Consider the following 17,405-nt stretch of genomic DNA (forward strand, 5'->3'; position numbering starts at 1 on the left):
ATTGCACTCCAGCCTGGGCAATGGTGTGAGATCCTGTCTCAAAAAAAGAAAAGAAAAGAAAAAGAGGCCAGGCTCTGTAATCCCAGCACTTTGGGAGGCTAGGGTGGGCGGATCACGACGTCAGGAGTTTGAGACCAGCCTGGTCAAAATAGTGAAACCCCACCTCTACTAAAAATACAAAAAAAATAGCTGGACGAGGTAGCAGGTGCCTTTAATCCCAGCTATGCGGGAGGCTGAGACAGGAGAATCATTTGAACCCAGGAGGCAGAGGTTGCAGTGAGCTGAGATTGCACCACTGCACTTCAGCAGCCTGGGTGACAGAGCGAGACACTGTCTCAAAAAAAAAAAAAAAAAAAAAAAAAAAAAAATTAGTCCTCTTCTCTCAACCCCTGTCCATTCTTCTGGCCCAACTGCCTTCCCTTAACTCTCTCTCAAGTTCAGGCGCTCCACAAGGGCCAGGTCTGGGGCTGTATCTCTACAAGTGCCATCTTGGGGTTCATACAGAGAGGTGTTTGCTAAATGAATAAACGGTATAGTCTCTCAGAAGTGCCCTTAGTGGGCAAGAGTGGGTGGCTGGACGGAATCCAGCCCTGGCAGCAAATTCCAGAGGATGGGAGTGGCCAAGCAGCAAGGAGCATTTAACCCTTCATCCTCCAAAGACCATCCTACCTGCAGCATCATTTAGCAAAACATCACCACTACAATAATGCCCATAATATATGGAGCACTTGTTATATGCATGACACTATGATGAGTACTTTGCCTGAATAACAGACTTATCGGAGGATTAATTTCATAGAGAAATAAACAGGCTCAGGAAAGTGAAGTGACTTGCCCAAGGTCACACATCAGCAAAGGGCAGAGGCTGGGTTTAAGAGATGAGCTCTCCTGGGGACCTACCGTGGCCCCGCCAGGACTGCAGAACTGGGATGCCTGTCTCTGGCTCTCAGCCATCCTCAGAACCGTGGCAGCCGTAGGTTAAATCTGCTGATTGTGAAATTCAAACTCCCTAATTACTCTTGCACCAAGACTTCCCTTGAAAGCTTTAGAGAAGCCTGTCATGATGGCTCACGCCTGTAATCCCAGCACATTGGGAGGCCGAGGGTAGAGGATTGCTTGAGGCCTGGAGTTTGAGACCTCCTCCCTACAAAAAAATCAAGGGAGTGGGGAAGGTTAGGGAATAATGGTTCCCAGGTGTTGGAATCACACAGCCTTGGGTTCAAGTCCCAGCTTTGCCCCTTGCTTGATTTATGCTCTTTTGCCCCTTATGAGCCTCAGTTTCACCACCGGAGATTGGAAAAAGATCTTGGAGTCTGCTTCTAGAATGGAAAGGTCAATACAGAGAGAGGAGCATGGGGTCCTCGTTTGGAGAGGAACAGGGCAATTCAGAGGCAGGGGCCCAAGGCAGGGGCTTGGGAGACCCATTTGCAGAGAAAGGGCCCCGGCCATGCACTCCCAGGCGTCGGGCAGACCCCAGACTGCAAACCTCTTCTCCGGCTAGAGCCAGGCCCAATCCCTCCCCCCACCCCGGTGAGACCCCAAAAGGGGCGGGGCTGTTACTCCCAGAGCCCGCCTCCACTCCAGAACTGCCACCTCTGATTGGGCGCCTAACTAGGCCAGGTCAGTTCGCAGCTGGGATAGGCCGAGGCGCCCGCTCGTCGGCGCGCGGTTCCGCCTACTCGGGGGAGGAACTTAAAGGGCCGGTTCTTTCCGCGGCCGCGGGATGCCCCTGCGCTGACCGCCAGGGGCCGGTGCCCGCCCGCGTAGACTCACCCGGCCTGACACCGCGCCACCATGTAAACGGCGCCAGCAGGAGGACGCTGGCTTCTCCGCCCGGGACCCCCTCCGCCCCGACCCGGGCCCCGCGGCCCTCGATGAGGTGAGCGGGGAGCGGGCCCCAAAAGGAGAGATCGAAGCCCCGGGGCCTCCACTTCGGAGGAGTGGTGTCCACCGACCCCGCGTTTGGGCTCCTAGGAAGCCACGGAGCCCAGTGGGCTGGACCCCGCCGCAGGGATGACGAACACCTGGAAGGCGGGGGCCGGGCGCGGGGAAGCAGGGCTGGGGTGGCGCCTGTGCGTCGCCCTCCGCAATCCGGGATTAGGGCCCCACTCGAGGTGGGGGGCACGGCCTGCTTCCACTCCAGTATGCCTGGATCCACTGCGGGCTCAGTCTCGGCCGTGCGTTACCTTAGTGGCGCCCAACCTGGGTTGGGGAGCAGGAAGGCAGTTGGCCCCATCTCCAGGCCCTAGACACCTAGACATTGGGGGTGCATTGCTCAGGTATTCCCCCCTTAGGTTATGTAACGGCCTGTGGTTGCCATGGACACGGGGGCGGGGGGGGCCCAAGGAGTGGGATGGAGGCTCGGAGGCCCCCAGCCAGGGCCTTGCCTCCCTCGTCTGCCGGGGACTTGTGTGGCAGATCCCCAGCACCCAGGGTACGGAGGAGGGGGTTCAGAGTCTAGCTTCCTCTCAGAGTGTCTGGGCCTCAGCTTGGCTCTCTGTGAAACAGACCCCGGCTCACCCCGGTCTAGGTAGGGGAGCTAAGCAAGGCTTTCTGTGGCTCAGTCCCCAGCCCCCTCCCCCAAAGCCTCACCTTTCTGAATCAAATTCAGAGCCAGGAGCCTCACTGGGGGCTCACCAAAGATTTGCACATTTGAGATGCCTTAGGAAGCACTCGGATAGGATATGTGAGTTAGTGAGTGCATACCTGAATGAGTTAGTGAGTTAGTGCATACCTGAATGAATGAGTTAGCTCATACCTGAATGAATGAGTTAGGAGGCCATAAATGGTATAAACTCCAGGTGGTGGGGAGGGGGTGTCTCCAGGGCTGGGCCACATCTGCCACAATGTCCCCTTCTTTAAGGAACATCCCCCACCAGACCCCACCACCTTCCCTGTGGACACCCTACGGGGTAAGCCATAGCCAAGTCTTTCTCTCTGAGGATAGACTAGGGTAGCCCAGGAGGGTGTCTGACAACCATGAAGGCACTGCCCAGAAAAGCATCTTAGTGCACAGTGGCTCACGCCTGTAATCCTAGCATTTTGGGAGGCCAAGGTGGGTGGATCACCTGAGGTCAGGAGATCGAGACCAGCCTGGCCAACATGGTGAAACACCATCTCTACTAAAAATACAAAAATTACCTGGGCATGGTGGCTCACGCCCGTAGTCCCAACTACTCAGGAGGCTGTGACAGAGGAATCATTTGAACCTGGGAGGTGGAGGCTGCAGTAAGCCGAGATCGTGCCACTGCACTCCAGCCTGGACGACAAAGCCAGACTGTCTCAAAACACACACACACACAAAAAAAAAAAAAAAAAAAACAAAAGCAAAAAATTGTGGCTCACTTGCTCTGGCGCTCCCCAAACTGGAGTCTGGAAGGGTTCTCCCAAGGCTCAGAGAGTGGATGCTGCAGGGTGGAGGGTTCTTATTGAGACAGCACCTGAGCTGGCTGCTGTCCCCACTCACAGGACACAGCATGCTGACCGGGGTGACCGACGGTATCTTCTGTTGCCTGCTGGGCACGCCCCCCAACGCGGTGGGGCCCCTGGAGAGCGTCGAGTCCAGCGATGGCTACACCTTTGTAGAGGTCAAGCCCGGCCGCGTGCTGCGGGTGAAGCATGCAGGACCCGCCCCGACCGCTGCCCCACCTCCACCATCATCCGCGTCCTCGGATGCCGCCCAGGGGGACCTCTCCGGCTTGGTCCGCTGTCAGCGCCGCATCACCGTGTACCGCAATGGGCGGTTGTTGGTGGAAAACCTGGGCCGAGCCCCTCGAGCCGATCTCCTGAACGGGCAGAATGGCTCTGGGGAGCCGCCGGCCGCCCTGGAAGTGGAGCTGGCCGACCCGGCCGGCAGCGATGGCCGCTCGGCCCCTGGCAGCGCCGGCAGCGGCAGCGGCAGTGGTGGGCGGCGGCGGCGAGCCCGTCGCCCCAAGAGGACCATCCATATTGACTGTGAGAAGCGCATCACTAGCTGCAAAGGCGCCCAGGCCGACGTGGTGCTCTTTTTCATCCATGGTGTCGGCGGCTCCCTGGCCATCTGGAAGGAGCAGCTGGACTTCTTTGTACGTCTAGGCTATGAGGTGGTGGCTCCCGACCTGGCCGGCCACGGGGCCAGCTCCGCGCCTCAGGTGGCCGCGGCCTATACCTTCTACGCGCTGGCTGAGGACATGCGAGCGATCTTCAAGCGCTATGCCAAGAAGCGAAATGTGCTCATTGGCCATTCCTATGGGTAAGCGAACCCTGGCACGTGGGTTGGGGTGAGGGATGAGAGTCAGAAGAGACTGCCAGTCACAGAATACCGAGTTTTCAGGCCAGGTGCCGTGGCTGACACTCACGCCTGTAATCCCATCAGTTTGGGAGGCCAAGGCAGGAGGATATCTTCAGGGAAGGACTTTGAGACCAGCCTGGGCAACATAGGGAGACCCTTGCTCTACAAAAAGCACAAAAAGTACCTAGGTGAGGAGGCACAGGCATCTAGTTCCAGCTACTTGAGGGGCTGAGGCAGGAGATCGCTTGAGCCCAGTAGGTTGAGGCTGCAGTGAACTGTGATCACACCACTGCACTCCAGCCTGGGCAACATGGCGAGACCCTGTCTCTCTCTCTTTTTTTTTTTTTTTTCACTATGAAAAAGCTTTAATGGTGGTGTCTGTACAGCATGGAGTATAGAAGAGGAAACAGCAGGTGCACACACAGCAGGACAGGCCAGAGGGCAGGCTGGGAGTGAATAAAGAGTTCACACCGCTTCCCTGCTTTCCCGGTGACTGGAGGCTCTAGGCCACCTCCTCCTCAGCCTCCTCCTCGAACTCGCCCTCCTCCTCGGCCATGGCGTCCTGGTACTGCTGGTACTCGGACACCAGGTCGTTCATGTTGCTCTCAGCCTGTCTCTCTTTAAAAAAAAAAAAAAAAAAAAAAAGGCCGGGTGCGGTGGTTCACACCTGTAAACCCAGCACTTTGTTTCACACCTGTAAACTCAGGAGATCGAGACCATCCTGGCCAACCTGGTGAAACGCTGTTTCTATTAAAAATAAAAAAATTAGCCCATTGTGGTGGCACACCTGTAGTCCCAGCTACTTGGGAGCCTGAGGCAGGAAAATCGCTTGAGAACCTGGGAGGCGGAGGTTGTGGTGAGCCAAGATCACGCCACTGCACTCCAGCCTGGGCAACAAGAGTGAAACTCCGTCTCAAAAAAATAAATAATAAAATAACAAAAAAAGCAAAAACAAAACCAGGTAGTGCACACTTGTAATCCCAGCACTTTGTGGATGGATCACTGGAAAGGAGCCTGGACTACGTGGAAAAACCCTATCTCTTAAGACAAACAAAAAACCTAATTTTTCTCCTTGAAATATTTCATTTTTTATTATTTAATTTTTAAATGTTTAAATTATTTTTCCTTTAAATAGAGATGTTCTTGAACTCCTGGGCTCAAGTGATCCTCCCACCTCAGCCTGCCAAAGAGCTAGGATTACAGGTGTGAGTCATCACACTCAGCCTTCCTTTTTAAGTTTTAAAAATTATATAGAGATGGGGGTCTCATTATGTTGCCCAAGCTGGTCTTGAACTCCTGGGCTCAAGCAATCCTCCGTCCTTGGCCTTCCAACGTGGTGAGATAACAGGCATGAGGCTCTATACCCGGTGGAAAAATGTCATTAACATATGTAATCAGCTCACGCCTGTAATCCCAGCACTTTGGGAGGCCGAGGCGGGTGGATCACGAGGTCAAGAGATCGAGACCATCCTGGTCAACATGGTGAAACCCCGTCTCTACTAATACAAAAAATTAGCTGGGCATGGTGGCGCGTGCCTGTAATCCCAGCTACTCAGGAGGCTGAGGCAGGAGAATTGCCTGAACCCAGGAGGCAGAGGTTGCGGTGAGCCGAGATCGCGCCATTGCACTCCAGCCTGGGTAACAAGAGCGAAACTCCGTCTCAAAAAAAAAAAAAAAAAAAAAAAAAAAACATATGTAATCAAACAGATATCTGTCATCGCTGTTATTATTTCGCATTGTTCTAAAGCAGCATTGCTCAGGCCAGGCACAGTGGCTCACGCCTGTAATCCTAGCACTGTAGGAGGCCAAACCAGGCAGATCGCTCGAGGTCAGGAGTTCAAGACCAGCTTGGCCAACATGATGAAACCTCATCTCTACTAAAAGTACAAAAAATTAGCCTCACATGATGACACATGCCTGTAATCCCAGCTACTCGGGAGTCCGAGGCAGGAGAATCACTTGAACCTGGGAGGCGGAGATTGCAGTGAGCCGAGATCACACCACTGCGCTCCAGCCTGAGCAATAGAGTAAGACTCCGCAAAAAAAAAAAAAAAAAAAAGGTAGCATTGCTCAATCTCAGCACTAGGGGCTGGGCGTGGTGGCTCACACCTGTAATCCCAGCACTTTGGGAGGCTGAGGTGGGCAGATCACCTGAGCTCAGGAGTTCGAGACTAGCCTGGCCAACATGATGAAACCCCATCTCTACTAAAAATACAAAAAATTGCCGGGCGCGGTGGCTCAAGCCTGTAATCCCAGCACTTTGGGAGGCCGAGGCGGGTGGATCACGAGGTTAAGAGATCAAGACCATCCTGGTCAACATGGTGAAACCCCGTCTCTACTAATACAAAAAATTAGCTGGGCATGGTGGCACGTGCCTGTAATCCCAGCTACTCAGGAGGCTGAGGCAGGAGAATTGCCTGAACCCAGGAGTCGGAGGTTGCGGTGAGCCGAGATCGTGCCATTGCACTCCAGCCTGGGTAACAAGAGCGAAACTCCGTCTCAAAAAAAAAAAAAAAAAAATACAAAAAATTAGCTGGGCATGGTGGCAGGTGCCTATAATCCCACCTACTCGGGAGGCTGAGGCAGGAGAATCCTTTAAACCCAGGAGACGGAGGTTGCAGTGAGCCCAAATCGCACCATTGCACTCCAGCCTGAGCAACAAGACTGAAACTCTGTCCCAAAAAACAAACAAACAATCTCAACACTAGGCTGACCTTGTGATTCACCTGCCTTGGACTCCCAAAGTGCTGGGATTACAGGCGTGAGCCACCACACCCAGCCAAAAATTTTTAAAAATTAAAATAAAAAGTCTCTGGCTGGGTGTGGTGGCTCACGCCTGTAATCCCAGCACTTTGGGAAGCCAAGATGGGCAGATCATAAGGTCAGGAGATCAAGACCATCCTGGCCATCATGGTGAAACCTCGTCTATACTAAAATATAAAAAATTAGCCGGGCATGGTGGTACGCTCCTGTAGTCCCAGCTATTCAGGAGGCTGAGGCAGGAGAATCACTTGAACCTGGGAGGCAGAGGTTGCAGTGAGCTGAGATCACACCACTGCACTCCAGCCTGGTGACAGAGCAAGAAAGATTGGTGAAAGTTCTGTATTTAGAGTCTCTCTTCAAAATAAGTTTCACCCTCAACACTCAATCTCACAATTTCCTGGTATTTAATATGCCCCATCCATCCCTCACCCCTTCAGGTGTCCTTGGACCCCAGGGGAAGAATCTTGACTTTCAAGGACATGCCTTCTGTGTAAGGGGAGGACATGAACCCCCTCACCAAGCCGGGTTTCACGGCTCTCCCCTGTAATCCCAGCACTTTGAGAGGCTAAGGCCAGAGGATCACTTGAGCCCAGGAGTTTAAGACCAGCCTGGGCAACATAAGGAGAACCTGTCTTTACAAGAAATTTTAAAAATTAGCTGGGCATGGTGGTACATGCCTGTAGTCCCAGCTACTCAGAAGGCTGAGGTGGGAGGATCACTTGAGCCCAGAAAGTCGAGGCTGCAGTGAACTACGATCATAGCAGTGCACCACTGCAGCCTGGGCGGCAGTGAGACCGTGTCTAAAAAACAAAACAGGCCAGGCCCAGTGGCTCACGCCTGTAATCTCAACACTTTGGGAGGCCAAGAGAGGTGGAACACTTGAGCAGGAGTTCTCGACCAGTCTGACCAACATGCTGAAACCCTGTCTACTAAAAAATACAAAAATTAGCCAGATGTTGTGGGTGCATGCCTGTACTCCCAGCTACTCGGGAGGCTGAGGAAGGAGAATCACTTGAACCTGGGAGGCAGAGGTTGCAGTGAGCCGAGATCGCACCACTGCACTCCAACCTGGGCAACAGAGTGAGACTCCGTCTCAAAAATAAAAACAAGGCTGGGCCCCGGCCAGGCGCGGTGGCTCACTCCTATAATCCCATCACTTTGGGAGGCCGACGGGTGGATCACGAGGTCAAGAGATAGAGACCATCCTGGTCAACAAGGTGAAACCCGTCTCTATTAAAAAATACAAAAATTAGCTGGGCATGGTGGCGCATGCCTGTAGTCCCAGCTACTCGGGAGGCTGAGGCAGGAGAATTGCTTGAACCCAGGAGGCAGAGGTTGCGGTGAGCCGAGATTGTGCCATTGCACTCCAGCCTGGGTAACAGGAGCAAAACTCTGTCTCAAAAAAAAAAAAAAAAGGCTGGGCCCTGTGGCTCACACCTGTAATCTCAACACTTTGGGAAGCTGAAGTGGGTGGATCACTGAGGTTGGGAATTTGAAACCAACCTGACAAACATGGTGAAACCCCGTCTCTATTAACAATACAAAAATTACCTGGACATGGTGGTGTGCCTCTGTAATCCCAGCTACTCTGGAGGCTAAGGCAGGAGAACTGCTTGAACCAGGGAGGCGGAAGTTGCAGTGAGCCGAGATCAGCCCACTGCACTCCAGCCTGGGCAATAGAGCGAGACCCCCTCTCAAACAAAAATAAAAACAGAAGAAAACAAAACGGTCACTGCTTGTATCCTGCTGACCGCCTTTCTTCGATCTTCCCCATTACCCCGTCCGCTCCGGGCAGTGTCTCCTTCTGCACATTCCTGGCACATGAGTACCCAGACCTAGTGCACAAGGTGATCATGATCAATGGCGGGGGGCCTACGGCGCTGGAGCCCAGCTTCTGCTCAATCTTCAACATGCCCACCTGCGTCCTGCACTGCTTGTCGCCCTGCCTGGCCTGGAGCTTCCTCAAGTGAGTGCCCCCACCCCAAAGACCATGATGCTAGCCCTGGTGAACCCAAGCATCTTCCCGAGTTGGGTGGGAGGGGAAGCTGTACCCCTGGCACTAGGGCTGGCATCGTGGGCACCCTGTGGCAGCCAGGCTGGCATGAGGGGCTCTAGCGATGCCTCCACCACCACCAGGGCCGGCTTCGCCCGCCAGGGAGCCAAGGAGAAGCAGCTGTTAAAGGAGGGCAACGCTTTCAACGTGTCATCCTTCGTGCTGCGGGCCATGATGAGCGGACAGTACTGGCCCGAGGGTGACGAGGTCTACCACGCCGAGCTCACCGTGCCCGTCCTGCTTGTCCACGGCATGCACGATAAGTTTGTGCCCGTGGAGGAAGACCAGCGCATGGCTGAGGTAGAGGCGGGCACCCGGGGCGCCACAGCTACAAATCCCCAGGGTGCAGCCCGGGAGGCCTTGGCCTCTGCTGGGGCGGGGTGGGGGGGAGGGGGGGAGGGGCAGGGTATCATTTGCTGGGCGTGCTTTCTTCCCGGAGGCGTGGCTGCCGTGGGGGCATGGTCTCTAGATGCTTTATCTTGCACGCTGATCCCAAGCAAACAGGAGCATTAGGTAGAATCTAGAAAGTTGGGCTGCCCTGGACAGGTGTTAGCAATTATGCACTGTCCCCGCCGCATGTAAGAAGGCTCTCCTAACAACAGAGGATTTGTGTAAGAGACCAGTGACCTATATAATTCTAGGAGAGGGGCACCAGGGGATCTTTAGATTAGAAACTCTAATTAGCCAGTTCAGATTAGAAAGGGTCTGGGGATCCTCAGCACTTAGAATAGACCTGGATACTAGCCCGGTGAGGTGGTTCACGCTGATAATTGCTGCAACTTGGAAGACTGACGGAGGAGGATCGCTTGAACCCAGGAGTTCAAGGCTGCAGTGAGCTATGCTCGCACCGCTGCTCTCCAGCCTGGGCGACAGAGCAAGACCCTGTTTCTTTTCTTTTCTTTCTTTTTTTTTTTTTTGAGACGGAGTTTCGCTCTTGTTACCCAGGCTGGAGTGCAATGGCGCGATCTCGGCTCACCGCAATCTCCGCCTCCTGTGTTCAAGCAATTCTCCTGCCTCAGCCTCCCGAGTAGCTGGGACTACAGGCGTGTGCCACCATGCCCAGCTAATTTTTGTATTTTTTAGTAGACACGGGATTTCACCATGTTGCCCAGGATGGTCTCGATCTCTTGACCTCGTGATTCACCCACCTCGGCCTCCCAAAGTGCTGGGATTATAGGGGTGAGCCACCGCACCCGGCCCTGTTTCTAAAAAAAAAAAAAAAAAGCTCTGGACTGGTGGGTTTTTATTTATGTAATTTATTTATTTATATTGAGATGGAGTCTTGCTCTGTCTCCCAGGCTAGAGTGCAGTGGCACCATCGGCTCACTGCAACCTCTGCCTTCCGGGTTCAAGCGATTCTCCTGCCTCAGCCTCCTGAGGAGTTGGGATTACAGGCGCCCGGCTAATTTTTGTATTTTTAGTAGAGACAGGGTTTCGCCATCTTGGCAAAGGTGATCTTGAACTCCTGACCTCGTGATCTACCCACCTCAGCCTCCCAAAGTGCTGAGATTACAGGCGTGAGCCACCGCGCCCGGCCTGGACTGGTGGTTCTTAACTAAAGAGGAGTCTGTCCCCAAGGAACACGTGGAAATGCATGGAGACATTAATTGGGTGTCATGACTGAGGGGGAGGGGGTACTCCTGGCATCTGGTGGGTGGAGGCTAAGGGATGCTGCTCAACACTCTACAAATGCACAGGATAGCACCCCCTACACCAGCTACCCGCCCCCTCCACCACCCCCCCTTCCACCAAAGAATGATCCAGCCCCTAATATTGGTAGAGTTGACGCTGAGAAAATCCTCCTCCGGGCCAGGCGCGGTGGCTGACGCCTGTCATCCCAGTACTTTGGGAAGCCAAGGCGGGCAGATCACCTGAGCTGGAGTTGGAGACCAGCCTGGCCAACATGGTGAAACACTGTCTCTATTAAAAACACAAACATTAGTCAGGCGTGGTGGCAGTCACCTGTAATCACAGCTACTCACAAGGCTGAAGCAGGAGAATCACTTGAACCCAGGAGGTGGAGGTTGCAGTGAGCGGAGATCGCACCATTGCACTCCAGCCTGTGTGGCAGAGCGAGACTCCCGTCTCAAAAATTTTTTTAAAAAAGGCCGAGCGTGGTTGCTCACACCTGTAATCCTAGCACTTTGGGAGGCTGAGATGGGCGGATCACCTGAGGTCAGGAGTTCGAGACCAGCCTGACCAACATGGAGAAACCCCATCTTTACTAAAAAATACAAAATTAGCCAGGCATGGTGGCACATGCTTGTAATCCCAGCTACTTTGGAGACTGCAAAAGAAAAAGAATGAATGAAGAAAGAGAAAGAAAGAAAGAAAAAGAAAATCCTCCGGGCATACTGTAGGCACTTAATAAATGCTGGGTGCCTGAACACTAGTTGGGCTCCCGCAGGGCAACAGGCCATTCTCCAGCTCTCCGTCGGGTGGAAGTGGAGGGAGGCAGGATAGATGGGAAGAGGGACTCTTGGATGCTGCTGCGGGCCACGTGTGGCTGGCGGAGTCCCAGGGAAGCCTGGCCTCTAGCCCCACTCTCCTGCCCCCGCCTATCCTGAACCCCGCGTCTTTGGCAGATCCTGCTCTTGGCATTCCTGAAGCTCATCGACGAGGGCAGCCACATGGTGATGTTGGAATGCCCCGAGACGGTCAACACGCTGCTCCACGAATTCCTGCTCTGGGAGCCCGAGCCCTCGCCCAAGGCTCTGCCCGAGCCACTGCCGGCGCCTCCAGAAGACAAGAAGTAGCCGCCAGGCCGGCAGGGCATCGCTTGGTGAGCACAGCCACAGCAGGAGAGGCCGGAGCCCGCGCCGGGTCTGCAGCGCAGACCGCCTGGGCGGGCCTTTCGCTCCGGTGGGCGTGGCCAGGTCAGGGAGACGCCCCCAGGCTGGCTGGGCGGGGCGTGGCATCCGAGGGAGCCCCGCGGACTCTCCGCTCTCTGCTTCCGTCCCGCGGTGCCCATCGGCGTTTCGGGGCCGCAGCCGGAACCCTCGCGGAAGATGACCTTGTACAGAAGCTCTTCCTCACCTTCCCCCCAACGCCGCTCTCTGTCTTCAGTGTCAGCCGTGTTTGATCCCGGGACCCACGAGCCCTGCAGGGACCCTCGGGGCCCCGTCCCGTTGCCCGAGACCCTCCCTACCCCACATTCCTCGGCGCTGGGAGCTATTTTTGCCCAAGGCGGGAGGGTGGGGGGGCTGGCGCCACCGAACCTGCACATCTCAACTTGTAACTCAATAAACAGAAGTGACAATCGGAGTCTCCGGACCTGCTGCTGGGTGACCATAGGGAAGGGCGTTCACCGCCCAGAGCCTCGGTTTTCCCATCTGTAGAATGGGCTCAGGCTGGTGCCTCGCGTTCAGGATGGACTCTACAATGTCGGGTGTCCAGGTTAGCTTCCTGAATTTCCCCTCCCATCTCAGAAGGCAGGGGCTCCTTGGAGAGTATCCCTAGCGCAGGAGGCAACTTATCAAGAGGTGAGCCGGACCAGGCATGGTGACTCATGCCTGTAATCCCAGCACTTTGGGAGGCGGAGGCGGGAGGATCACCTGAGGTCAGGAGTTCGAGACTAGCCTGGCCAACAAGGTGAAACCCCGGCTCTACTGAAAAATAGGAAAATGAGCCGGGCATGGTGGTGTGCGCCTGTAGTCCCGGCTACTCGGGGAGCCTGAGGCGGGAGAATCACTTGAACTCATGAGGTGGAGGTTGCAGTGAGCCGAGATCTTGCCACTGCACTCCAGTCTGGGTAACAGGGTTAGACTCCGTCTCAAAAAAAAAAAGAAGTAAGCCCCTCCTTGGCCGGAAGAGATCCAACTGAGGTTTAGGTTGTAGGCACTGCATGGAATTAGAGCTGCATAATTGAGTGCCCACTGTATTCCAGGCTGCGTGTTGAGTCCCTGCCACCCACTGGTTCACTGAATTCCACTCACCCAACCCCGCCCACCAAGTTAGGACCTTTTACTATCCCCATGTTATATCTTTCAACTTGGTTTAGGGTCACCTTTTTCATGAAGAATTTTCTTTTGAAACCACCAAATCTGTCTTTTCCTTTTATGTCCTGCTGAAGGACTTTTCAGCCCCAGTCCGTGCATTTGTGCCTCTATTATTCTTTCTTTTCTTTTTTTGGAGACAGAATTTTGTTCTTGTCACCACAGCTGGAGTACAATGGTGAGATCTCAGTTCACTGCAACCTCCGTCTCCCAGGTTCAAGCAAATCTCCTGCCTCAGCCTCTTTGAGTAGCTGGGACTACAGGTATGAGCCACCATGCCTGACTTTTTTTTTTTTTTTTTTTTCTTTTGAGATAGGAATTTGCTCTGTCACCCAGGTTTGGAGTGCACTGATGTGATCACAACTCACTGCAGCCTCAACCTCCCAGACTCAAACGATCCTCCTGCCTCAGCCCCTCAAATAGCTAGGACTATATGTGCGTGCCACCCCATCTAGCTAATTTTTATATTTTTTGTAGCGACAGAGCCTCGCTATGTTGCCCAGGCTTGTCTTAAACTACTGACCTCTGAGCAAGGTGGCTCACACCTCTAATCCCAGCACTTTGGGAGGCTGAGACAGGTAGGTCAGGAGTTCAAAACCAGCCTGACCAAGACAGTGAAACCGCATCTCTACTAAAAATACAAAAATTAGCTGGGCGTGGTGGCAGGCACCTGTCCCAGCTACTTGAGAGGCTGAGGCAGGAGAATCGCTTGACGGGGGAGGCAGAGGTAGCAGTGAGCCGAGATCGCGCCACTGCACTTCAGCCTGGGAGACAAGAGTAAGACTCCGTCTCAAAAAAAAAGAAAAAAAAAAATTCTGACAGTGGTCAAAAAGAATAAAAAAGCAAAGAAAATTAAAAATTTTTTTAAAATCTTCTGGCTTCAAGTGATCCTCCCACTTCGGCTTCCCAATGTGCTGGGATTACAGGTGTGAGCCCCAGCACCCCACCTACGTTTTATTCTGGTGCATATATATCTAGGCCTATCTGTGGTTTGTGTGAATTACGGGGGGAGGGATGAAATCTTTCCTTCCGTTCTGTCCTTTCCCCACTGGTTTGTGAGTCCCATCTTTAGTTTAGACCGGGGGGCAATGGTGTCCATTGGCAGCTTCTGCAGACATTTTTATTTTTATTTTTATTTTTATTTTATTTTTTTTGAGACGGAGTTTCACTCTTGTTACCCAGGCTGGAGTGCAATGGCGCGATCTCGGCTCACCGCAACCTCCGCCTCCTGGGTTCAGGCAATTCTCCTGCCTCAGCCTCCTGAGTAGCTGGGATTACAGGCACGCGCCACCATGTCCAGCTAATTTTTGTATTTTTAGTAGAGACGGGGTTTCACCTTGTTGACCAGGATGGTCTCGATCCCTTGACCTCGTGATCCACCCGCCTCAGCCTCCCAAAGTGCTGGGATTACAGGCGTGAGCCACCGCGCCCAGCCTCTGCAGACATTTTTAATCGCCATGTTGGGGGTGAATGGGTGCTGCTGGCTTCTAGTGGATGGGGGTGAGGGGTGCTCATCACCCTGCATTGCACTGGACAGATCCCACAGCAAAGAATAAGCCAACCCCAAATGTCATTAGGACCAAGATTGGGAAACCCTGCGTTAGACGAATGCCATCTCTTTTGGGTCTTTTGGAGGCTCTTTGCCAAAGTTCTGTTTATGTATTCCGGGGTGATGGCACAGTGTCATAACTCCTGTGGCTTTATTAGATTTGGCACTTGGGACGCATTCCTGTTTTATTTGTTTTTTTTTCTTCTCTTCTTTTTTCTTTCTGTTTTTGAGACGAGTCTCTGTCGCCCAGGCTGGACTGCAATGGCACGATCTCGGCTTACTGCAACCTCTGCCTTCCGGGTTCAAGCGGTTCTCTTGCCTCAGCCTCCTGAATAGCTGGAACTACAGGCGCGTGCCACCACGCATGGCTAATTTTTTGTATTTTTAGTAGAGATGGGGTTTCACCATGTTAGCCAGGATGGTCTGAAACTCCTGACCTCATAATCTGGCCTCCAAAAGTGCTGGGATTACAGGCATGAGCCACCTCGCTCGGCCTTTGTTTTTGTTTGTTTTGTATTATTTGTTTGTTTTTTGAAATGGAGTCTCGTCTCTGTCACCCAGGCTGGAATGCAGTGGTGCAATCTCAGCTCACTTCAACCTCCACCTCCGGGGTTCAAGCAATTCGCCTGTATCAGCCTCCCGAGTAGCTGCTGGGATTACAGGCACCCACCACCACACCCGCGTAATTTTTTTTTCTTTCTTAGAGATGGGATTTCACCTTGTTGGCCAGGATGGTCTCCATCTCTTGACCTTGTGATCCGCCCACCTCGACCTCCCACTGCGCCTGGCCAATTTTTGTATTTTTAGTAGAGACAGGGTTTCACCCTGTTGGCCAGGCTGGGCTTGAACTGACCTGAGGTGTATGATCCACCCGCCTCGGCTTCTCAAAGTTCTGGGATTACAGGAGTGAGCTACCGTTCAGGGCCCTGTTTTACACTTGAGGAAAGTGAAGCTCAGAGAGTAGTTTCTTCAGCTCGATTACAAGTAGTCAAGCCCAAACCTACTCCAGAGACTGGACCCCCAACCACAATACCAGCAATTCCCCCAGGAGCAGCGGGGGCTCAGCAGTGGCGAGGCCTGTGGAACCTCTCCCGGGTCACAGTCCGCCCCCTGCGGGACCTGGTTGGCTAAAGCGCCATGATGACGGGCAGGTCCCGAAGCCAATGAGGCCGCGGATCTCTCCAAGTCCCTAAATCCACTGGGTCCTTTGAAAAAGTAACTTCCAGAAGCTTAAATGCCCTCCACCCCGCTGCCCCGCCCGCGCGCCCGCCCGCAACCAGACCGCTGGCGTCTCACCAGGATGGCGGCTTGGTGTTTACTGAAGATCTTTGCACATGAATGGTCTGAAGTCGCATAGCATCGCTGTGAAATCGGATTATTACATTTATTTATTTATTTATGAGACAGAGTCTCGCTCTGCCGCCCAGGCTGGAGTGCAATGGCACAATCTCGACTCACTGCAACCTCTGCCTCCTGGATTCAAGCGATTCTCCTGGCTCAGCCTCTCGAGTAGCTGGGATTACAGGTGTGCGCCACGACGCACAGCTAATTTTTTTGTTTTTTTGTATTTTTGGTAAAGACGAAGTTTCACCGTGTTAGCCAGGATGGTCTCGATCTCCTGACCTCGTGATCCGGCTGCCTCGGCCTCCCGAAGTATTGGGATAATAGGCGTGAGCCGCCGCGCCTGGTGCTAAATTTTAGAGTTTTTTAAGAGACAGGATCTCGATATCCCCCAGGCTGGAGTGCAGTGCTGTGATCGCAGCTCCTTGCAGCCTCCAACTCGCGCCCTCAAGCAATCCTCCCACCTCAGGCTCCCAAGCAGCTGGGGCCACAGGCCCACCCACCACTAGCTAATGTTTTTACTTTTTGTAGAGATAGAGAGTCTTTGCTATGTTGTCCAGGCTGCTCTCAAACTCCTGGGCCCATGCTATCCTGCCTCAGCCTCCCAAATTGCTGAGATTACAGGCATGATGTCCAGCCCCCACGTGACCACATTTAATCCCTACACTAGGCCGGGCGCGGTGGCTGAAGCCTGTAATCCCAGCACTTTGGGAGGCCGAGGCGGGTGGATCACGAGGTCAAGAGATCGAGACCATCCTGGTCAACATGGTGAAACCCTGTCTCTACTAAAAATACAAAAAATTAGCTGGGCATGGTGGCGCGTGCCTGTAATCCCAGCTACTCAGGAGGCTGAGGCAGGAGAATTGCTTGAACCCAGGAGGCAGAGGTTGCAGTGAGCCGAGGTTGCGCCATTGCACTCCAGCCTGGGTAACAAGAGCGAAACTCCATCTCAAAAAAAAAAAAAAAAAAAAAATCCCTACACTGACTCCCTAGGAGTGGGACCTCTTACTGCCCCAGTGTACAACGAAGGAAACCGGCTCAGACAGATAAAATACTGGTTCGAGGTCTCACAGCTGGGAAGCTGTGAACTTTGCTCTCAAGCTAGGTAGATACCCTGAGTGTACCTGAGGATCCCCCAGTTCATCCCGCCATGTGGGGGTGTCCTGTGTCTGGGAGGTAAAATCAGGCTCTATCCATTTTGACAGGACCAAACTGCCAAAGTGTTACCAGAAAGGGGTCCCGATGCAGACCCCAAGTGAGGGTTCTTCAATCTTATGCTAGAAAGAATTCAGGGCAAGTTCAGAGTACAGTAAAAGCAAATTTATTAAGAAATTAAAGGGGCCGGGCGCGATGGCTCATGCCTGTAATCCCAGCACTTTGGGAGGGTGAGGTGGGCAGATCACAAGGTCCAGAGACAGAGACCATCCTGGCCAA

The 17,405-nt window shown here is 53.5% G+C and overlaps 1 protein-coding gene across 2 annotated transcripts; it reads left to right on the plus strand.

Moving 5' to 3' along the window:
- Positions 1 to 1,694: 1,694 nt before the first annotated feature.
- ABHD8 (abhydrolase domain containing 8) lies at positions 1,695 to 12,558 on the plus strand. Of its 2 annotated transcripts, XM_012443520.2 has the most exons (5): positions 1,695 to 1,879; positions 3,469 to 4,231; positions 8,829 to 8,999; positions 9,170 to 9,386; positions 11,672 to 12,558. In XM_012443520.2, exons 2-5 carry the CDS (start codon positions 3,477 to 3,479, stop codon positions 11,840 to 11,842), a joined length of 1,314 nt encoding a protein of 437 aa, XP_012298943.1. In that variant the 5' UTR covers positions 1,695 to 1,879; positions 3,469 to 3,476; the 3' UTR covers positions 11,843 to 12,558. The 2 variants fall into 2 exon arrangements, with proteins under 2 accessions (XP_012298943.1, XP_012298942.1); XM_012443519.2 differs by lacking the exon at positions 1,695 to 1,879 and having other exon boundaries at positions 3,335 to 4,231; positions 11,672 to 11,896.
- Positions 12,559 to 17,405: the final 4,847 nt, after the last annotated feature.

The sequence above is a fragment of the Aotus nancymaae genome, unplaced genomic scaffold (assembly GCF_030222135.1).
Source record: "Aotus nancymaae isolate 86718 unplaced genomic scaffold, 86718_ANA_hifiasm-v0.15.2.pri h1tg000028l, whole genome shotgun sequence".
Classification (NCBI taxonomy): domain Eukaryota; kingdom Metazoa; phylum Chordata; class Mammalia; order Primates; family Aotidae; genus Aotus; species Aotus nancymaae.